This window comes from Hyperolius riggenbachi, chromosome 4 (genome assembly GCF_040937935.1).
Source record: "Hyperolius riggenbachi isolate aHypRig1 chromosome 4, aHypRig1.pri, whole genome shotgun sequence".
Classification (NCBI taxonomy): Eukaryota; Metazoa; Chordata; class Amphibia; order Anura; family Hyperoliidae; genus Hyperolius; species Hyperolius riggenbachi.
This window is the reverse complement of record NC_090649.1, coordinates 492697077-492721148: the sequence shown is the minus strand read 5'-3', so window position 1 is coordinate 492721148 and position 24072 is coordinate 492697077. Positions and strand designations below refer to the sequence as shown.

Here is a 24072-nt window from a genome sequence, read left to right as displayed (position 1 = left end):
GCTCAACCCCAGGCGCATCCCAAGTGCCGCTAATGTGAACCAGCCCTCAGAGTTAGGAGCGTAGCCATAGTAACTAAAGGGCCTTGGGATGGGCGGGGGGCCCTGGGCGGCAGGGGCGTAACTAGAGGGGAGCCCAGAGCTGTGGGGGACCCCAACCACTAACCTTCCCTTCCTACAATACGGGGGACTATACTTCAGATCAGGTGTTTTGTGGCTGAACTTGTTATGGGTGGGAAGATCACGATGGCTACACTTGTTGTATGACCCCTGTGAGATGCGCCCCGGAGGCTGTGAGGGTCACCAGGGGAGGCAACAGAAGGGGTGTGACCATAAAGGGAGCCCCATGATTTGTAGTTACTCCCCCTGCTGGCCAGTATGTTATACGCCACTTATTGCCCATTTTGTATCATCTCGTAGTATCTGTATATTACACTCTCTGCATTCATGTAGACTACACTATTGCCCTGTCCAGACATCCATTTTGGCGAAGAAAACCTTGTGCCTAGGGCCAGGGGTTGCATGGAGCGAGCGCTGTTAAAACCGCACAGAAGATTTGGGTGCAGCCGGCGCCACCATAGGCCAAAATAGGAACTGCAGCTATAGTGGCGCACAGGGAGTAATTTGGGCGCCGTCAAAAGAGGGAGTTTAATTTAATTATAAAACACTGTAATTTGTCCGCCAGCAATAGCTGGAAGCTGAATGACATAATTCCCCACCATCCATGTGGACCTGGAGGGGGAATAGTAATTAACGCAGCCGGGAACTTGTGCAGCAGCAGGGTGAGCTGTATATCGGCTGTATCCTGTGCCCAAGTCTCCCAGGGGCTATTTCATAGGTATGCGCATTGGAGACCTGTGATTAGTAGTTGTGACAGACTGCGGCATAGAATGTCTACCATTAGAGTGACTTGGATGATTAAGGGAAGCTAATTTCGTATTGGTTGCTAGAATAAGCCCCTATTACACGTAAACAGTTGTTGATTATCATGGCTGGTGCAAAGTCACTGCAGACCTTGATCAGCCTAGCTGGCACCTCTTTATCATTCGCTCTGAATACCTGTCCTCCTCCTCCTCCTGCTGCTGTTGCTATGTCAGGTCTACAGTAAGCACCATCCTTCCTGTAAATAGAGTCATTTATCCTCTCCACTGTTTTGTATTCTGTTCAGGGCAGGTGTACGGAACTCTGCATTTCTCAATGTTTGACGGACAAGAATACACGTTTAAAGGCCTGGGAGAGTTTGTCATTGTCAGGCTTTCGTCCGCCAATGGAGCGAATGTCTTCACCCTTCAGGGTCAGACGGAGAAATGGCAACTGGAGAATGGATATGCAAATAGCACTGCGCTGATGAGACTGGCGGCCTTCTACCAAGGCACGCTAAAAGTACGTGACTGGCGCGCTCAAACATCTGCGGGCGTTGTGTCTTCTTATGTCTCTGGTGAACCTTCTCTGCTTGTTTGTGCCGCAGGTGGAGTGGCGGTTGACTGACAGCAGGAAAGGGCTGGTGGTTTTGGTGGATGATAAGCCAGTGGAGTTTAAAAAAAGTAAGTATTTCGTCACCCATGTGATGAGATGAGGGTCCATACACAAACTTGGTTCACGATAAACAGACGGGAGATAATAACGAAACAATATTAACATTAAAAATCGTTACGTAATTCAACAATACAGCTTAACCCAACCCTACTCTAACACAGGACCCTCCCCTGGTGGTGCCTAAAACTAACCACTCCCCTGGTGGTGCCTTACCCTAACCACTCCCCTGGTGGCGCCTAACCCTAACCACACCCCCAATGGTGCCTAACCCTAACCACCCCCCTGGTGGTGCCTAGCCCCCCCAATGGTGCCTAAACCCCCCCCCCCCGGTGGTGCCTAATCCTAACCCCCTGCTGGTGCCTAACCCTAACCACCCCCCTGGTGGTGCCTAACCCTAACCCCCTGCTGGTGCCTAACTCTAACCACCCCCCTGGTGGTGCCTAACCCTCACTACCCCCCCCCAGTGGTGCCTAACTGTAACCACCCCCCTGGTGGTGCCTAACCCTAACCACCCCCCTGGTGGTGCCTAACCCTAACTACCTCCCCCTGGTGGTGCCTAACCCTAACCACCCCCCTGGTGGTGCCTAACCCTAACTACCTCCCCCTGGTGGTGCCTAACCCTAACCACCCGCCTGGTGGTGCCTAACCCTAACCACCCCCCTGGTGGTGCCTAACTCTAACCACCCCTCTGGTGGTGCCTAACCCTAACTACCTCCCCTAGTGTTTCCTAAAACTCACCGCCACATGGGTGGTGCCTAACCCTTACAATTCCCCCTGGTGGAGCCTAACCCTAACCACTCCCCCTGGTGGTGCCTAACCCTAACCACTCCCCCTGGTGGTGCCTAACCCTAACCACTCCCCCTGGTGGTGCCTAACCCTAACCACTCCCCCTGGTGGTGCCTAACCCTAACCACTCCCCCTGGTGGTGCCTAACCCTAACCACTCCCTCTGCAGAAACACCCTTTCACACATAGAAACCATAATATCTTTGATAATGTAAAATCTGTATATAAACAAAATAATATAACAAAAAACGTAACATTGCAAGCTCCTAAAATGATATATAAACATATTTCTAAACTTTAATGTTCTAATGTTGTTAACGATATTTATCGGGCACCCTTTCTTCACCTTATTAATGATAATTGCATTAGAGTCTATGGTGGCGCCCTCCCTCATCCAGCGCCCTTTTTTTCCTGTTACCATTCCCTGGTGTCTAGAGGCCCCCACCCTCCCTTATACAGTTCCCTAATGTTTAGTGCTTTCCCCCTACCTCCCGCATATGGCTTGCCCGGTGTTCTAGAGCTTAACCTCCAATATAACTTCCCTGGTGGTCTAGAGTGGGCCAAACATAATGCAAAGTGGGGAAACCACGTGGGGGCCAAATTTAATGGCTGTGAGGGCCAGATTTGGCCCGGGGGCCGGAGTTTGACATGTATGCTCTAAACACAGCTCACCTGGCTCTTATAGGCATTACACAGAAGCTTCCAGAAAAGCCTGGATCACAACAGGTCTTAACTGAGGCTACAGAAGATTCCAGCAAGTCCATCGTTTCAATAAGTAAACAAGTCTATAGACAATTGAGCAAGTGTCACCTGCAGCTATCTGAAGCTCAACAATGGAAGATCTCAATTACAATAGCTGGCATCAAAACAGAATATAAAACAAACATGATACATTACAGAAACATTAAACTGTACAAGACAGCATAATAATGTTACAAGTTTGCCACAGCCCATATTGCAGGATGGGCAGCATGCTAGTGCAGAGATCAGCACACTCGCCCTGTAGCACTAAGATTCCAGGTAAATGTCCTGGCCAGAAAACCAGCTCTATATAGGTTTCCTCCTGATGTTTGGGTTCCTCCCATAACCCAAAACATACTGGCAGGTTAATTGCCTGTCTTGCCCCTTAATCAAAAGATGGACCATCCACCTGGCAACCTAGGCAGATGCTTTGGGCCTAGTGGATTTCAAGGGGCCCCCCTGCCACCTTCTCTGACCTCTCCACCTAAGCTTACCAAAAGGACCAGAAGGGGCCCCAGATCTACTTCCTTGCTTACGGCCCCGTTGCTTCTTAATCCATCTCTGCTTAGTGATGTAGATCAATGTTCTCTGCAGCACACTGTGGAAAATATATTGGGGCTATATAAAAGTAATTAATTCAATAAGAGGGTAGCGCATACACAACCCGAAAACAATAAAAGTAAATCATAATAATAATATTTACAGCACTAAAAGGACTGTAACCAGTATAATAATGAGCCTTATAATGGGGAGGGGGGAGGGGCACTATTATGGAACCCTCGTTATGGGGAGTACACTAATTTGGGGGAGCCCTATTATGGGAAATAACCAGGAAATAACCAGGTTCTCTTTTCTCAGAAGTTCCAGCACCACAGTCTGCAGTCAGTTATGACAATCCAATTAGTAAACCGTTTAAATATTTGTTAAGATACTTATACATGAACATTAATGAGAATGGTTAACTATGATCACATGGTCACCTTTTCATGAGATATGAATGTTTTTCAGGCACGCTGTACTTCAGCCAGAACACCTTTGCTCTCCTGAAGTTGGAGGAGAAGAAGTTTGCCGTCGTGTACAGCTGTGGCCTGCAGGTGTCGGTGGGATTGGGCGAGGGGTCCGTCCTACAAGCGGTGGTCCTTCTGCCTCAGACTTTCCTCTACAAAACGCTGGGCCTGCTGGGATTGTGGAGCGCAAAGAAAGCGGACGACTACACCCAGTCCAATGGAAATATTCTGTATTTTCAGGAGGGCATCCAGCCAAACGAGGAGACCCTGTATCAGTTCGGCCTTTCGTGTAAGTCTATTGATGTGCATAGAGAATTTTCAACCAAGTGTGGGCAAGCTTATATTATAGATATTGAACAGGACATTGTTGTATACAAATATACTGTATATATTCAACCGGTTTGTAAAGAACATTGTATTTTCTAATTTCCTCCTTTTCGGTTGGTGTTAGTCCTTACCCTCCCGGCTTTTCTGAAAATAATACAGAGGAATTTGCTCCTGCCCCGCCCCTAGTCACACATGCCACAAAGAATTCAAAAGCTAAAGATATTGGCCCATGTGCAATTCAGTTTTTCTCCTGAGTGTTCCCCTAGGAGATAATTTTTCATCTTCGATTTAGAACAACCTTTCAGCACTTTGCAATGAAAAAAGTACCAAAAAGTTGGTGAAAAAGTACTATCAAAATAATTTAACCTCCTGGGCGATAATCCCACAATGCAACGAGGTTCACAGACAGGAAACTGCCAGGACCATGGTCAGCAGAGTTTCCTGTGGGAGGGGTTTCACCACAAAATCAGCCATACAGCGCCCCCTGATGGTCCGTTTGTGAAAAGGAATAGATTTCTCATGAAAAAGGGGGTATCAGCTACTGATTGGGATGAAGTTCAATTCTTCACTGTTCACTGTTTCTCTTTAAGAGTGCAGTTACAGACATGACTCTGAGAAGGTGCCGTGCCTTTCCATATGTTAGCAGAGGTTTGTGACCAACATCTGTTTTTAATAAATTTAAGAAACAAGTATTTTTCCAAGACATAGTGGGTGGGTAGGTCTGACATCGGGATAGAGGAGGGGCCTGCCTGGAGTGAGGTCATGTGGGGCGGGGTCATGAGGCAAGTGTGGTACTTCAGGAAAGCTATTTTAGCAGAACCATCACTCCAGGAAGCAGCCACAGAAAAAACAAATCTGTCAGGTAACAGTAAGCTTTTTTTTTTTTGTTACCGTAAGTGTCATTTTGTTTTTACCTCTATACACCATGCTTACATGCAGGGTCGGACTGGGACACTGGAGGCCCACCAAAGAAATTTCAACCTGGGGCCCACACATGCCATGATTGTAGTGAAAAAAGGGGCATGACCATGCAACGGAAGGTGGGCGTGGTCATGATGTATTATGGACAGGGCCAAATGTACATGATCTTAGCAGCATTGTAATTCAGAGACACTGTTGCCCAGCAAAACTTTGCATAGACTCCCCTCCTTCAATATAAAGTAATGTCCTACTTTGCAGAGGTTGCGACCGCAGAGGTTGCAACTGCATCGGGGCCCTTGGGCCAAAGGGGCCCCAAAGGGCCCTCCCTCAACTACAGTATTACCTCTCTGTTGGTCCTGTGCTCATAATAATCACTTCTATAGATACTTTGAACAGTGGTAATCATTAACAAGCTGCTCCCCATCCCCTTCTTGCACCTCGGACACTGTAGTTGCCATTGGCAGGGATTGCTATGTATAGAGTGCTTGGGGGTAATCAGTAACAAGCTGCTCCCCATCCCCTTCTTGCACCTCTGACACTGTAGTTGCCATTGGCAGGGATTGCTATGTATAGAGTGCTTGGGGGTAATCAGTAACAAGCTGCTCCCCATCCCCTTCTTGCACCTCTGACACTGTAGTTGCCATTGGCAGGGATTGCTATGTATAGAGTGCTTGGGGGTAATCAGTAACAAGCTGCTCCCCATCCCCTTCTTGCACCTCTGACACTGTAGTTGCCATTGGCAGGGATTGCTATGTATAGAGTGCTTGGGGGTAATCAGTAACAAGCTGCTCCCCATCCCCTTCTTGTACCTCTGACACTGTAGTTGCCATTGGCAGGGATTGCTATGTATAGAGTGCTTGGGGGTAATCAGTAACAAGCTGCTCCCCATCCCCTTCTTGCACCTCTGACACTGTAGTTGCCATTGGCAGGGATTGCTATGTATAGAGTGCTTGGGGGTAATCAGTAACAAGCTGCTCCCCGCCCCCTTCTTGCACCTCTGACACTGTAGTTGCCATTGGCAGGGATTGCTATGTATAGAGTGCTTGGGGGTAATCAGTAACAAGCTGCTCCCCATCCCCCTCTTGCACCTCTGACACTGTAGTTGCCATTGGCAGGGATTGCTATGTATAGAGTGCTTGGGGGTAATCAGTAACAAGCTGCTCCCCATCCCCTTCTTGCACCTCTGACACTGTAGTTGCCATTGGCAGGGATTGCTATGTATAGAGTGCTTGGGGGTAATCAGTAACAAGCTGCTCCCCGCCCCCTTCTTGCACCTCTGACACTGTAGTTGCCATTGGCAGGGATTGCTATGTATAGAGTGCTTGGGGGTAATCAGTAACAAGCTGCTCCCCATCCCCCTCTTGCACCTCTGACACTGTAGTTGCCATTGGCAGGGATTGCTATGTATAGAGTGCTTGGGGGTAATCAGTAACAAGCTGCTCCCCATCCCCTTCTTGCACCTCTGACACTGTAGTTGCCATTGGCAGGGATTGCTATGTATAGAGTGCTTGGGGGTAATCAGTAACAAGCTGCTCCCCGCCCCCTTCTTGCACCTCTGACACTGTAGTTGCCATTGGCAGGGATTGCTATGTATAGAGTGCTTGGGGGTAATCAGTAACAAGCTGCTCCCCATCCCCCTCTTGCACCTCTGTCACTGTAGCTGCCATTGGCAGGGATTGCTATGTATAGAGTGCTTGGAGGTAATCAGTAACAAGCTGTTCCCCATCCCCCTCTTGCTCCTCTGACACTGTAGTCCCCATTGGCAGGGATTGCTATGTATAGAGTGCTTGGGGGTAATCAGTAACAAGCTGCTCCCCATCCCCCTCTTGCACCTCTGACACTGTAGTTGCCATTGGCAGGTTTTGGTGCGTCGTATCAATTGTTATGAATAGAGTGCTTGGGGGCCCCAATGTAAAACTTGCATCGGGGCCCACAGCTCCTTAGCTACGCCGCTGCTCTCAGCATTGTGATTACAGCACTGAGAAGAGAATTTTGTGCTGCAGGCAGCAATTGGAGCTCTGTCAGACAAGGAGGAAGGGGGGGGCACCAGAGACCAGGAGGCGGGCCCATCGAGGGAAAAAAATGTACTACTGTGGCCCAGTCCGACCCTGCTTACATGCCAAAAGGCCAAATTAGAGGGATAAGTATACATACACTTTTAAAGATTGTTCAGGTCTGGTCAGCTGCATAGCACATGAGGTTTCAGCTATCATAATGTGTCAAAAAATAAACTTTCCCCCCCAATCTTTTAGGGATTGTTCCGGCACCTGAAAGCCTTTTGGTCTCCCGACAAAGCGTGGACGTTTGGAAAGCATTTAAACCAACTTTCACCTCAGATTTACTGGCCTCAGCATCACAGACAGCATTACAAGATGCCAATGCTACATGTTCAGGCCTGGTCCAATGCATGCATGACTACCTACTGACCAACAGCAGCAGTGTGGGGCGCCAGACCTCAAAGGACCATACTGACTACAAACAGCTGCTCACACTCTATGGTAACGACACAAGGATAGCTTCCTCGGGGGCTTCACAGCTTTACACAACCTTCTTACACTGTCAGTAGTCTGCACAGCTCTAGATTTTCACATTTGCATCTCTGTTACCTCTGTAGTGATTGTTTCCTTGAGGCAGGCAGGACTGTTCAGATCTATAGGCGTATCAAGATCCCAAATGTCTGTTTACATCCGATATACAGCCACACCCAATTCAGTTCCCTGTCACTACTCCTATGCCTCAATCTGTGACAATGAGCAAGGGAAAGAGTTGAACTGTTTGAAGCCCACTCCCTATTTGCGCACTGCGTGTAAAGTAGGGGGCCTTTGCAATGCATGACACTTGGGCTTACTCCAGAATTGCACTGCATAGTGTCATATTGCATGCAACTATGTGCTGCCTTACCACACTGAAGCGCATGCATTGTTGGAAACATCAGGCAGACCCGTTTATGCACTTCTGATGCCCTTGTGTACGCACAAGTGGGGAAGGGGCCTAAGAGAGGTTCCTTGAAACCTCTCTTAGTGTATCTTAATGTATATACCTGTAGGTCTACCCAACAAGCCTTCCCCTTCCCTTCTGTGACTGCGGGTGAAACAGACAGGTGCATCAGTCATGTCATTTAGTTCAAGAGGGTTAGCTTTGGCTCTCTCCCAGCTTCCCTGGTAAGAGTTTGTTCACATTATCAGAACAGGGTTCAGATTAAGGTCAGACATTCAGACAGTGATGTCAACTACATCAAAACTTACAGCAAATGAAATGAATATCTCACAAACAGAACTGCTGCAGTAAAAACAAAAGTTAAGTGTGTAACTAAGTTTATGAAGGGAGGTTAGGATTAGTTTTCATGTGCAAGGGAATTTCTGAGTTCTGGTACTCTTTAACCACTTCCCTACCCTGGCCATTTTCACAGTTCAGCTCAGCTCTGATTACTTTGGCAATAACTTTATCAATAATTATCAACACTAAATGATCTATATATTGTTTTATTCGGGACAAATTAGGCTTTTTGTAGCTGATATTTGTTTTGAGTAATGATCTTATTTTCTATGTATTTTAAAAGCAAAATAAGGAAAAAAGTGAAAAAATACACAATTTATCCACTTTCGTACATTATAGCTTTAATGTAAATAGCTTATTTTGTACATTAAACCCACACATTTTATTTGTCTGTCTCTCCTGTTTATTTAAACAGTTCATTTGTTTTAATATGTATTAGTAACACATTGCATATGCCCTACTCTTTTGTTACATCTGTCTGCTCCTGGAATGTTTCTTTTACACTTGTTTACACATTAATCTTGCCATTGAATTCCCTGGGAGGAGGAGAGGGGTTTGCTGGAATTCCTTTACAACTGTGTAGCATTGTTATCAGCTCAGAGATAAATAAACAGTGTTATCTAGGCTTTTGTAGGGAGGGGAGTGCAGAGACTTATTTTCATGTCCGGGGCAGGAAGTGGTTAAGAACCTCGTAGAAAGAGGGCATGACCTTAGGGGAACAGCAGGAGTGCCAAGAGGTGTTTAGGGACCCAACTTTCCACCCCCTACCCCTCCTTGAAATATAGAAGCCACTCCTCTGCTTTTTATGGGTGGGGAAAGTCATGGTGGGTGTGTTTGTTTTATAATTCCTGGCAGATGGATCTGCTAGTTGTTAGGGTTTCCTGAGGGGAAAGGGGTGTGAACATTCGGGAGGGCCCATCAACATTTTATTGGGTGGGTTGGGGGGGCGGGGTCATGAGTCATCTTAATCTGCACATCCTGTTGGATTCACTAATGGTCAAGGTTGTCTTATCTGTGACTTTAGGAAATGGAGCTCCAAGACTGCTCGGCCCCCTCGTTCTTCAGCTGAAAGTAAACAATACAGTCAAGGTGATCTTCAGTGCGAGTGACCCAAATAACGATACCATCTCGTTTTCCCTCGTGAAGCCTTCTCCACCAGGAGCGTTCATCACACTCAGTAAGTCACGCTATTACCATAAAGTGGATCATAGACTCGGCTAATATAACCAGAGCTGGTAATTGTCCTTGGGGTTTGGGGCCAGTGTCAAGTCTTAATGTGAATATATTCTGTGGGCGGGGGAGATAAAAATAGAACTTAATGCTGGATTCTAGAGAGATGGCTAAATGCACATATCAAATGCAATGTGAAAAATAGATTGTGAGGGCGTGGATCTATCATTTACTGTTTCTTACAATTGTCAGGCCATTGCCTGTATATCAATAGCTACTATAGTTTACATTCTAGTATGTACCCAGGTTTGTATATCACATGGCAGAAAAGCAGTATACCGGTCAGTAGTAATTAATAACAGAAAAAAATTAAGATCCCACTGAATTTTTAAAGGACACCCAAAGTGAAACTAAACTGATGAAAGAAACGGTTGTATCTATCTTCCTTCTCCTAAAATTGACTTTTTAAGATATTCCACAGATTTATTTTATGTTTAAATGATCTATTTCTTAAGTGTTAACTGTTTTATTGTTTTTGCTCAATGACACATTCATTGAAGTATGCCAGAGCTAAAATCTATGAACTACTGACCCTTTTCATCTCTTTCCTGCTCTCAGAAGCCATTTTCTGCTAGGAAAGTGTTTTATAGTTGGAATTTCTTATCAGTGTGGGTCACACTGTAGTCACTTCCTGTCTGAGTGGGGACTGAGTCAGCCACTTACATACCCGATATTTAACTCTTTAAGGCAGGGAACACATTTGACTGCTTTCGTGCGTGTTCTCTGCACAAAAAAACTGAGAACTCATGTTAATCAATGGGCTAGTTCACACTTAATATGTTGTTCGTGCACAGAAAAAAAACTGACATTCTGCATGATGACTCTGCACATTTTGTCAGTTTTCTCTATCAATTACATCAGCAGCTGCGTTTTCCTGAATAGAAAAAGTGCGCAGAAAAAAGCGTGCAGAAAACTGAAAGACAAGTGTGTTCCCTGCTTCAGACAAAGAAAAAAAGCAACATTGCATAGTTATTTGTGTGCCAGGCACTGTATATACCCATGTCTATTTCATCATGGCTTTTAGGACCATTGTAGTCCCTTACACACTCCAATGAGTTCTGGGTCACCATGAGCTTGCTGGTTAGTCTGTACCTCTCGGTGTTACAAGCCCTACTCCATAGAGCCAAATTAATCCATGCCATGCACTGATGAGGATCAAACAATTGAAACAGTCTGTATGCATGTTGGATTATTATGGCTCTCTACAAATTAACAAACTGACACATCATTCCATTCCAGCGGTTGTGGAGGTGTGTTTAGCTTCTAAGGGTAACAATGGTTAATTTGCATATATTCAGCAGTGGTGCATTGTGGGAGACATCATATGCTCACTCCAACCTGAATGATCGCAAATTCTTTCTGTTTTAAGAAAGCAAACTCTTGTTTTTCATCATGTCACACGTCACTTCGGTTATCCTTACAGTCCTGTGATTTAAATAGCCCAGAAGCACAAACAGACAGCATATCCCGTCCTGTGCCTTCCATCTGCAGATAAATATTAGTGTTGTCCGGATCATGAACGATTCGGATCTTTGATCCGAATCTATTTTGTGAGTCGAATCATCCGAATCATCAAAATGAGTGATTCGGATCGAAAAGGGGCGGGGCCAGGAGTGACACGCCCCCTTCTCAGCGGGCAGCGGGGTCTTGGAAGCAGAGCAGAGATGGATCGCTCTGTTGGAAGGGAGCCACCCTTGCAGGGACAGGTAGATGAGAGAGAGGGGACATGGGTGCCACTGCCAGATATGTGTAGAGCACACATACTAGCTATAATCTGCTGCTCATTATAGGCTGTCTGTTCCGTAGTGCTGCACAGTCTTCACATGGGAAGCTTTTGGCTCAGCACAGCTCAATAACTTTGCAGACAGTGTGATTGATCCTCCTGCACTCGGCACTAAACAGCTGCACTTCACTTCTGGGAATGCTTTCTTTCACTGTAGGACGTTTTCTTTCAAAGTGTACAGATGAACATATAGGTGAAATATATGTAAAGCATATGACTTCAGCATGTGGGTATTACGTGCAAACATTTCTGCTCGTCCCTCCTCCCATCTCTGTCCACTCCAGGCCCTCTGTCCATCTTCTCCCCTTCTCTGTGTGTCCACCCCCTCCCCTTCTCCTGTCCACAGACCTGTCCTGCTGTTCATTTCACCCCCGAATGCTTCAGTAGTAAAATGATCCGAGATTCGGATCAAAGATCCGGATCTCTTCAATGATCCGATTCGAATCATCCGGATCATTGAAAAGATCCGAACTTCCCATCTCTAATAAATATCACAGCATAGACATAGCCCCTCCCCCAGCCTGTGATAGGACAGGACAGTAATCTGCTAAATGATGTCATCACCCTGCGTCTCCACTCCTGTAATCAAGCCAGACTAGCAGTACTAGGCAGTGCTATAGAGACTAGGTTCTCCAGCATGTGGTACACGTGCCCCAGTGGGTACTTTAGTAGGGTGTCGGGGGTATTTGTCAATCTATTATAGATTACATTTTGAGCAGAAAATTATACATAAATAAAATCTGAAAAAGGTATTATAAAGTTAACTAATTATCAATGAATCTTTGAAAAGCATTCATACACAATTATGAATGAGTCCTAAGAAATGTAAAAGTGTCAAGGGGGTACTTGAGATGATGTTGCTCACAGCTGGGGGTAATTGACCTACCTAGTTATTCATAAAGGGTTACATTTATGTATTTAATTATTTATAAAGCACCAACATATAACGCAGCGCTGTACAGAGTATATTGTCTTGTTACATAACTGTCCCTCAGAGGGGCTCACAATCTGATCCCTAACATAGTTATATGTGTGTGTCTATGTATGTATCGTGTAGTGTATGTATTGTAGTCTAGGGACAATTTAGGGGGAAACCAATTAACTCATCTGTATGTTTTTGGGATGTGGGAGGAAACCGGCATGCCATGAGGAAACCCACAGACACGGGGAGAACATACAAACTCTTTGCAGATGTTGACCTGGCTGGGATTAGAACTGGAGACCCAGCGCTGCAAGGCAAGAGCACTAACCACTACACCACCGTGCTGCCCTACATGCTATAATAATGTTGAGAGACTCTGCTGCAGAGCATGATTGGATTAATGTGTAATCCACCCCCTGACACACAATTATAGCAAACTGTGCAAGCATTCAGGGCCGGGATTCTAGAAAGGCCTCAAAGGCTGGGGTCTAGGGTGGCTGCTGACCAAGGGGGGCGGCTGGGCATGGAAAAAAGGGTTACTAGGAAAGAGAAGCCTGCAAATGGAGAAGGAAGACTACAAATGGGGCTCATTATATAGAAGAGGATACATTACATGCTGTTGTGCATTGATATTACACACATAGCACGGAGCTGCACGTGGAATAGGAGGGTCTGCACGTGGAATGGGAGGGTCTGCATGTGGAATGGGAGGGTCTGCACGTGGAATGGGAGGGTCTGCACGTGGAATGGGAGGGTCTGCACGTGGAATGGGAGGGTCTGCACGTGAAATGGGAGGGTCTGCATGTGGAATGGGAGGGTCTGCATGTGGAATGGGAGGGTCTGCACGTGGAATGGGAGGGTCTGCACGTGGAATGGGAGGGTCTGCACGTGGAATGGGAGGGTCTGCACGTGGAATGGGAGGGTCTGCACGTGGAATGGGAGGGTCTGCATGTGGAATGGGAGGGTCTGCACGTGGAATGGGAGGGTCTGCACGTGGAATGGGAGGGTCTGCACGTGGAATGGGGGGGTCTGCACGTGGAATGGGAGGGTGTGCACGTGGAATGGGAGGGTCTGCATGTGGAATGGGAGGGTCTGCACGTGGAATGGGAGGGTCTGCACGTGGAATGGGAGGGTCTGCACGTGGAATGGGAGGGTCTGCACGTGGAATGGGAGGGTCTGCACGTGGAATGGGGGGGTCTGCACGTGGAATGGGAGGGTCTGCACGTGGAATGGGAGGGTCTGCATGTGGAATGAATAAGAAACAATAAGAAAGTTGGACTAGGGGCAGAAAAAGTATGTCAGTAACAATCCCTTAGAAGAGCTCACAATCTAATTATTATTATTATTTTTTATTTATATAGCGCCAACATCTTCCATAGCGCTGTACATAGTACAAACAAATAATGGGGAACAAATATAAATAAGAAATACAAGACACTGTACAGTCATGACATTGAATAGTAGAAATACAAATCCATACATTGTTGATGTGTAGTTGGTACATGTACATATGTTAAATTACAGCAGTATGAGGAACACTAGGAGGAGGTCCCTGCCCTTGTGAGCTTACAATCTAGAGGGTAGTGGGGAGAAAACAATAGTGAAGGAAACACAGGGGTTAGTGGGTGAGCCAGCGTGCCTTTAGTGCTGCTTATAGCAAATTATAGGCTTGTCTGAACAGGTGTGTCTTCAGAGTACGTTTGAAAAGGTTTCCAGACTCGTGGCATGACGAAGCGGCTGAGGGAGAGAGTTCCAAAGGAAAGGGACAGCCCGTGAGAAGTCTTGAATGCGAGAGTGAGAGGGGGTGACTAGGCTGGAGGACAAAAGTGTCTCCTGTGAGGAACGGAGGGTCCGGGCGGAGAGGTATCTGGAGATTATCTAATCCCTACTATAATCAGTTACAATCTTACAGTATATTCCTACCGTAGTCTAAGGACAATTTTTCAGGGACAAATCAACCTATTTGTATGTTTTTGGAATGTAAACCAGAGGAAGCCCACGCAGGGGCGTAACTAGAGGGGAGCAGCCTTTGTGATCACAGGGGGCCCGGAGCAGTGGGGGCCGCAGCTGCTAACCTTCCCTTCCCCCGATACAGGGGACTATAAATCAGATCAGGAGTGTATTTGTAGCTACACTTGTTATGGGTGTGAAGAGTACGATGACCACACTTGTTGTATGACCCCTGTGAGATGGGCCCCCAAGGCTGTGAGGGTCACCAAGAATAAGCAATGGGAAAGGTGGAAACATTGGGGGCCTCATCAATGTTTTGCTGGGGTGCCCCTTGATTTGTAGTTATGCCCCTGAACACAGGCAAACACAGGAAGAACATCCAATCTCCATGCAGATAGCGCCCTGGCCAGATCTGGACCAGGAACCCTAGTGCTGCTCGGTGACAGTGATATCCACTCTGCTGCTGTGCAACCTCAATATGAATGAAGCTGTTTCTGCTCACAGATGGACAACTCACATGGGCTGTGCAGGACTCGGGGCCGACCAAGCTGGCTATTCAGCTAAATGACCAGCTATCCGGCTCGATATTCATCCCAACCGTGCAAGTGTGCCGATGCGCCAACGGCGGAACCTGTGACTACAGCAGCACTGTGGAGAACTACTACGAATACAGATACCAGGTAATGAGGGCTGACATTGCAGGTGACTGGACTATAACTTCATACAGGCTGGGCCCTGGAACTGTGTATTAATACAGGTATATCAAAAGCCTATGGATTAAGAATGGGATGTCATTAAAGTGGACTTCCGCTGTAAGTTCCAAAGTGAACAATAGTCAGAATGACACCTACTACAGTATATATGACTGTTCCCCTTCTTTTATTCCCCCAATACAGCAATGGCTGCATTGGGTAAAAAAATAGATGACACAATCTCTAAGGGCCTGTTTCCATTAGCTGCGGTGCAATGCGGCTACATAGCCACGTGGTGGCACTGTGGGTGTCCTGAGCTCAATGCACGGCAATAGAACAGTTTCCACTGCGTGCATTGTGTGCGGAGCGATAGAGACGGATCTAGACCAAGTTGCGCCTGGGGCAAGGTCAGGTTTTGGCGCCTAAACTGCCATTCCCCATCCAGTTTTGGCGCCTAAAGGTCAGGTTTTGGCGCCTAAACTGCCATTCCCCATCCAAATTTTGCCGCCTTTATAAGAATTCAACAAACTGCGCCTGGGGCAGGAGACCCGTCTCCCCCCCCCCCCCCCTAGATCCGTCCCTGCGGAGCGATCTGCAGCATTGTACAGATTCTTGTACGGCCGCATCCGCCCGCTGCCCCCCTCCATACACTTCTGCATCGGGACTCGGGAGATGCGGACGTGACGCGGTGCCAGCGGAAGTGATGCGAAGCTGCATCGCATCACTTTCGCTAATGGAAAAGGGCCATTAGCAGTCTTTGCAAAGGCAAAAAACTGCCATGACAGTTTTTCTTCTGAGAGGGGGCGTGGCTAACAATCACACATGGCACAAGGGGTGAATTTTGGGGTATGTATTCCTGCTACTCTGTTATACCGTCAGCTGCCTGTACTTACAGGTGAAGCTTGAAAAAACAGAATATTGTGCAGAAGTCAATTTATTTCAGTAGTTAGGAAAATACCAGAGCTGTTTGCAGGTGTTTGGGAGGAATTAGCTGATTAGAGTCGGACACTTTGAGCCGAGAATATGGAACATTTTCACAATATCCTAATGGGCTGAGATTCTGATTTTGGGGTCCTCATAAGCTGTGAGCCATAATCATCAACATTATAACAAATAAAGGCTTGTAATATGATATCTCGCTTTGCGTGTGTTGAGTCTACTTCATATATTAGTTTTACCTTTTAAAGGGAACCTGAAGTGAGTAAAATTATTTAAAGTAAACACATGAAGTAGCTGCAAATGAATATTACATACTTACCTCACCGTCTGTTCCTCTCAGAAGCTCACCATTTTCTTCTTACAGTGATCCCTTCCAGTTCTGACAATATTTTGTCAGAACTGAAATATACCAGTTGCTGTCAGTTATATATCAGCTGCTGTCAGTTACAACTGAATGTGCAAGGTAATGTCCATGTTTCCCTATGGCTCAAGTGGATGATATTACAGTTTAACAGTGTGCTGACCAGGAAGCTGTTATGGGGTAACGGCCATTTTTAAAATAGAGGACGGAAAATTGCATTGATCACAGAGGACAAACTGGACGCAGGAGAGGAGAAAGAGATAAAGGAGTAGACTACACAGGAGGTAAGGATGATTGTAAGTATGTATATGGTTATTTTGACTTTTTATTTTCAGTTCAGGTTCTGTTTAATTTGAATAACTGAAATAAATGGACTTTTGCACCATTCACATTTTTGGAGCTTCACCTGTATAGTACGGGTTTTGTTTTTACACCGGAAGTCCGCTTTAAAGTTCATGCGTGTGTCTAAAGGCAGATGTCCCAATACTTTTGACAATATAGTGTGTAAGAAGAAATTTTCAAACCCTCCCCCCCCCCAACAAAAAAACTAAATAAAAATAAAGCAACATAATGGGCCTGATTCACAAAGCGGCGCTAACAGTTAGCACGCTAGTGAAAAGCCCTTTATCACGCCTAAACTCAGTTTAGGCATGATAAGTTTAGGTGTGATAAGTTTAGGTGTGATAAGTTTAGGCGTGATAAGTTTATGCATGATAAGTTTAGGCGTGATAAGTTTAAGCACCAACTGAGTTAGCACCACAGTGCACACAGCTGATCAAAAGTTTTGCGCTAGCAAAGTCTGGTGCACTTCGCATAGAGTTGAATGGCGCTGCTTTGCGTGCGGGACTTTGCGTGCAATCTAAACTTATCTAAACTTATCATGCCTAAACTTATCACGCCTAAACTGAGTTTAGGCAAGATAAAATGGTTATCACGCCTTAAGTCTTTAACTGGGTTATCACCGCTTTGTGAATCGAGCCCAATGTCAGTTAATATGCAGTTTCATTCTATATTTTAGCTAAGGCTAATGTGGATGTTCCTATTTGTCCAGGTTGTGGGCTGTATCTGTCCGAACGGGTTCTCGGGGGCATTTTGCACGAACCAGTCCTCGCCGTGCCGCGGGGAACCGTGCTTCCCCGAAGTCTCCTGCGTAAACCAGAAGTACGGTACTCAGTACCTGTGTGACCGGTGTCCGTTTGGGACCGTTGCCAACGGCAGAGACGGAGAAAAGTGCTTCTTAAATGGTAAGAATTTTTATTTTTTTTACAAATTTCCAAGATGGCAGCACAATAATCGGTAGGGAGTGCAAATTACAAACTTTAAATTGTTCACATGAGTATATTGGAAAAAAATATGTAGAATTACCTCTGGAAACAGGGCCGGTTCTAGGCTTTTTACTGCCTGAGGCAAACTTTTGAGGATGCTCCCCCCCCCCCCCCCTCCTCTCCCTGATTTGGAATGATCGCACAGCACACAACAATTTGATGTTCTCACATGACATGCTGCAGCTCTACACAATAGCACTGGCTAGCTGTGAGTCTGTGACAAACAAACTGCTCGCCCTCAGCCACTCCATTCCTCCTCAGTCAGGACAGCAGTGCCACCTCCTCCCTTCTGCTGTGCAAGTCACATGAAACACTGCTGCACTCCTGCTTCCGGCTCCTCACTCACTGTCAGACTCCTCAGACAGCACAACAAGCTGCTTTTCCCCAATGATGCTCTCCTGCCTCCCCTTCCTCACTCACTGTCAGACTCCTCACACAGCACAACAAGCTGCTTTTCCCCAATGATGCTCTCCTGCCTCCCCTTCCTCACTCACTGTCAGACTCCTCAGACAGCACAACAAGCTGCTTTTCCCCAATGATGCTCTCCTGCCTCCCCCCTCCTCACTCACTGACTCCTCACACAGCACAACAAGCTGCTTTTCCCCAATGATGCTCTCCTGCCTCCCCCCTCCTCACTCACTGTCAGATTCCTCAGACAGCACAACAAGCTGCTTTTCCCCAGTGCTGCTCTCCAGCCTCCCCCTTCTCACTCACTGTCAGACTCCTTACACAGCACAACAAGCTGCTTTTCCCCAATGATGCTCTCCTGCCTCCCCCCTGCTCACTCACTGTCAGACTCCTCACCCTGCACAACAAGCTGCTTTTCCCCAATGCTGCTCTCCTGCCTCCCCCTCCTCACTCACTGTCAGACTCCTCACACAGCACAACAAGCTGCTTTTCCTCAATAATGCTCTCCTGCCTCCCCCCTGCTCACTCACTGTCAGACTCCTCACACAGCACAACAAGCTGCTTTTCCCCAATGATGCTGTCCTATCTCCCCCTCCTCACTCACTGACTCCTCACACAGCACAACAAGCTGCTTTTCCCCAATGATGCTCTCCTGCCTCCCCCCTCCTCACTCACTGTCAGACTCCTCACACAGCACAACAAGCTGCTTTTCCCCAATGATGCTCTCCTGCCTCCCCCCTCCTCACTCACTGTCAGACTCCTCACACAGCACAACAAGCTGCTTTTCCCCAATGATGCTCCCTTGCCTTCCCCCTCCTCACTCACTGTCAGACTCCTCACACAGCACAACAAGCTGCTTTTCCCCAATGATGCTCTCCTGCCTCCCCCCTCCTCACTTACTGTCAGATTCCTCAGACAGCACAACAAGCTGCTTTTCCCCAGTGATGCTCTCCAGCCTCCCCCTTCTCACTCACTGTCAGACTCCTCACACAGCACAACAAGCTGCTTTTCCCCAATGATGCTGTCCTATCTCCCCCTCCTCACTCACTGTGAGACTCCTCACACAGCACAACAAGCTGCTTTTCCCCAATTATGCTCTCCTACCTCCCCCCACCTCACTCACTGTCAGACTCCTCACACAGCACAACAAGCTGCTTTTCCCCAATGATGCTCCCCTGCCTCCCCCCTCCTCACTCACTGTCAGACTCCTCACACAGCACAACAAGCTTCTTTTCCCCAATGATGCTCTCCTGCCTCCCCCTCCTCACTCACTGTCAGACTCCTCTCACAGCACAGCAAGCTGCTTTTCCCCAGTGCTGCTCTCCTGCCTCTCCCCTCCTCACTAACTGTCAGACTCCTCACACAGCACAGCAAGCTGCTTTTCCCCAATGATGACCTCTTCACCTCACTCTCCTCTCACTTCTCCTCCTACTCTGACTGCATGCTGTTAGTGTAAACACAGTACAAACATGCCGCCCCTGTAATCTCTGCTGCCTGATGCAAGTGTTTCCCCTTGCTTCATGAGAGAACCGGCCCTGTCTGGAAACATTAAAGTGGACCTGAACTTTTGCACAGTACAGAAGGAAAACATAGATAAATGCACCGTGTGTATTTAGAGACTTTATCCTGTCTAATTCCCCCTCATCTGTTTATAATCACAACTGTAATTTGATCCCTCAGCTGTGTCAGTTTAAGAATCTCCTCTGCGACGGCAGAGCAGCTAGTTTGTAATAGGGATGCTCAAATCCGATCCGGGAGATACCTGGATAGTTGCTATCCGGATATCTCCCAGTAAACCTGTGCGGGGAGGGGGGGGGGGGGGGTGGGGGTCAATCTTACCTGTCTGACGTCTTCTTCGTCCATCCCTGGCGCCTCCCACGATGCGTTCCACGCGCATCACGTGACCACAAACACTTCCTCCTTCAACCCGAAAGGAGGAAGTGTTTGTAGTCACGTGACCGCCGTGTGGACCACATCGTGGGAGGAGCTGAGGGACGAATGAAGAAGACGTCATACAGGTAAGATTGACCCCCCCCCCCCTCCCCACACAGCTTTACTGGGAGATATCCGGATAGCAACTATCCAGGTATCTCCCAGATCGGATTTGAGCATCACTTGTTTGTAAACACAGGATGTTAACCCTATGTCTGCTTTCATGAAAGCAGGAAGTAGGCACACTGCAGATTTATTGCAGGATTTGTATCAGCTGTAACAAAGAAATGTTTTTTTTTTAAGTTATTATGCTGTTGCTTATCTTTTAGAGCAGAGAGAAGGTTTTGGGTTCAGGTCCGCTTTAATCCTATTTTTAAGTTAATCAACAAACAGTATTAACAGAGACTTGGCTTGCAGATAATCAGATTTGGAAGCTCCTAGTTTAGCTCCAGCTAATTCTGTTTTCTGTTGTGTGGGGGGAAAAAACCCACCATTAAGTTGAATTAGTTGTCTTATGCAATAGTAGAGATTCATTTACAGCGGCAGTAAAGAGACAGCAACTGCTCTGCTTAACTTAAAGGGGAACTGAAGTAAGAGGTATACGGAGGCTGCCATATTTATTTCCTTTTAATCAATACCAGTTGCCTGGCAGCCCTGCTGGTCTATTTAGCTGCAGTAGTGTCTGAATAACACCAGAAATAAGCATGCAGCTAGTCTTGTCAGATCTGACAGTAATGTCAGAAACACCTGATCTGCTGCATGCTTTTTGAGGGGCTATGGCTAATAGTATTAGAGGCAGCGGATCAGCAGGGCAGCCAGGCAACTGGTATTGTTTAAAAGGAAATAAACATGGCAGCCTCCATATACCTCTCTCTTCAGTTCCCCTTTAAATACATTTGGTCATTTGGCCTAAAGTAATTGAGCTAAAGGAGTTAAAGGGAACCTGAGGTGAGAGGGAAGGCTGCCATGTTTATTTCCTTTTAAACAATACAGATTGCCTGGCATCCTGTTGATCTTTCCAGCATCAGTTGGGTCTAAATCACACACCTGAAAAAGATGGCAGCTAATCTTGTCAGATTTCGGTCAGAAACACCTGATCTGCTGAATACTTGTTCAGGGGCTGTGGCTAAAAGTATTAGAGGCAGAGGAGCAGCAGGACAGCCAGGCAACTGGTATTGTTTAAAAGGAAATAAATATGTCAGCCTCCATATACCTCCCACATCATATAAGGTCACTAGTATATTATATTGCCTACTGCAAAATGCATGGCACAGGCTTTCATACAGAGGTGGGGTGCAGTATCAATATGTACACTAGAGGGCATCCCAGGTCTTTGCCTGGAAGACCTGTGCCCGGAAAAAGTCCTGCTCATAGACACAGCACTAGGAAGACACTTGTGCTTAGAGGTGGGCTGTATTTGCACTAGGTATAGCTAATTCCCCTCTGTGTTTGCTGTATCTCCAGACCTGTGTTTGCCACCTTATCCATTTCCCTGCGATGAAAAGGCCAACTGCATCTCTTCCAATAGCGGATACACCTGCCGCTGCAAGACGGGATTCTCAGGAGACGGCAAGAACTGCTCAGGTAATACTCCCGCGTAACTCCTAAAGCCTAAAGGCCACATTCACATCACTTTCCTCCTGAGTTTTCTCCTAGGAGATCATTTTTTATCCTCCCCCTGTCCCCCTCCCCCCTCCTCCCCCCTCCAAACAGAAAATGTGGGCACCCAGGGGTTAATGGATGATAGGTGCTACTGCAAGTATTGGCTATTAGGCACCCAAAGCAGAAATTTGGGCGTTCGATAATTATCGTTCTGAAAATGACGTAGTTTTTGAATTTTTTTATCATTTAGAAAATTGGAACATTAAATTTTGTCATTTTTAATGTTTTGCATTTGCAAATTATTCATCTTTGAAAATTGTCGTTTTGAAAAAAGGATCGTTTTGAACATTATAAGGTTAGGAAGGAAGGGGGGGGGGGGTATGCTGGGTACAGACAATGCCATTTCCTGCCCGATTGATGACGGATGATTGGACGGGAAGTTGTATCGTGTGTACATGTCCAAAGTGCTCCCGATTGATAAAGCGATTGATTTTTCAATTATAAGTCTGCAAAATCGATCAGTTTAATGATTGGGAGCCGATCAGACATGTCAGAAATAATCGCCCAATTCCCGTGAATCAGGCTGGAAATTGCATCGTGTGTATTAGGCGTTAGGGTTAGGCCCACTAGGATTCTTGACACACCTGTCCTGCGGAAAATTCTGTACCCCTGGCGCCGTTAAGTACACCGCCAGGATCAGAGCCCAGCAGAAGCAAGTGGTTTGCAATGAACCAATGGGAATCCTGCTGTAACAGGGGCATTCTCATTGGTTTATGGTAAACAATCCTCCCTGTTGCTAGGGAGAATTCACAGTGATTGTTTACAATCCAGCAGGGAGCCACACGCTTCTTGTGGTCTCTGATCAGTTTCAGGAAGGCGGGCGGTACGGCCAGTGGTACGGCGGATGGGCGGTGACGTGAATGCAGTGGATGGAAATGGCAGCAATGGGAATGGCGCATAGCCGGGTACAAGGTCCTCCAGCACCCAAGGCTGAGACACCAGAGTGTACCCCTCCATCCCTCCCACCCCAGCCGTCCCACACTGATTGCTATTAGACTGAGAGGCGCCCCAGGGCCACCAACACCTTAATCTCTAGTTATCTGGCTTGCAGTCACTGCCATGTATCCCCTCTTCTTATTTCTCTCTGCTTCAAACACAATAGAGGAATGATAGCTGAGTGAGTTGTGCGCCCCTCCTACACTGCGCCCTGAGGCTGGAGCCTCTCTTGCCTCGGCCCGGCGCCCCCTCCTACACTGCACCCTGAGACTGGAGCCTCTCTCGCCTCTGCCTCGGCCCGGCCCTGGAATGACGTGTCACAGACGCCGCGCATCCCAAACAGGTGTACTTACTGCACCATTTCCCCATCCGCTGTGTTTACGTCCCAGTGTGAACCGGCCCTCAGCTGGATTTCAAAAGAGAAGAGTTTTTCAGAACGGGGGGCACAACTGCAAGTCACAGAGTTTCATGTCAATTGACAAGAGACTTGACTTCAAATTGTGCCCCCCATACACATGTGTCCGTTACAATTACCAGGGATGTCGGGGAGCTGGAACTGACTGAAGAATTACCATTTACGTTGGTGTTAATTGGTTAATGAGATAGAAACACACAACTCTCAAATCTCAAAATATGATGTTTGCCACTGAAACCGGAACTGAGACCATCACTCTCCAGGGAGACACCTGTTCTGGTGACAACTGTCAGAGATGTGATGTCATCTAACATCCAGTTGTATGTGTTCTGGTGTTACGGTTCTTTTACACTACATGTGATTTCCAATTTTGATGCGATTTTATATGCAATTACGATTTTTGTTGCGATAAGTTCTGCTTGTTTATTGGGTTTTTTTTTCTCTGCTTCATTCTTCTTGTGTTAAAGTTTCAAAAGCTTACAAGGAAATCTTGTACAGATAGTCATTAAAGTTATCACCGGCACATTTTTTATTGTTATGTCTTTGAATCCTATAACATCCCTCAGGCAGTAAGGGGAATTCTTCCAAAATAAGAATACAGACACCCTTCTCCACTCTGCCCAAAATCAGGGAAAACGTGTTTTGTGTAGAATTTGAGCTAACTGGAATGACATGTTAAGTTTAAATAAAGTTTTGTGAGTAAATTGCAGACTGTATCTAGTTGCAAACAAATTTTGCTTTCATCTATTCTTTATTCTTTTTCTTTTAGATATTAATGAATGCCAAAGTCTGTCGGCATGTCCAAATGCTAAATATGAATGTATCAACAGTCCCGGCTCTTTTAAGTGTTCTTGCCGCTACAAAAGTGTGGATGAGTCCCAGTGTGGTAAGCGCAAAGTTATCATAATGTCTTCATGGGCCCATACA

At 46.7% G+C, this 24072-nt stretch overlaps 1 protein-coding gene across 1 annotated transcript in view; it reads left to right on the top strand.

The window, feature by feature from the left end:
- The window catches only part of LOC137504872 (mucin-like protein), a 70823-nt gene that overhangs the window by 27014 nt on the left and 19737 nt on the right, over window positions 1-24072 (top strand). The window contains exons 7-15 of the mRNA XM_068233467.1: window positions 1166-1380; window positions 1466-1541; window positions 4068-4355; window positions 7567-7812; window positions 9615-9767; window positions 14980-15155; window positions 17519-17711; window positions 21597-21716; window positions 23915-24031. Coding sequence (XP_068089568.1) covers window positions 1166-1380; window positions 1466-1541; window positions 4068-4355; window positions 7567-7812; window positions 9615-9767; window positions 14980-15155; window positions 17519-17711; window positions 21597-21716; window positions 23915-24031 — 1584 coding nt within the window. The remainder of the gene's footprint in view (window positions 1-1165; window positions 1381-1465; window positions 1542-4067; window positions 4356-7566; window positions 7813-9614; window positions 9768-14979; window positions 15156-17518; window positions 17712-21596; window positions 21717-23914; window positions 24032-24072) is intronic.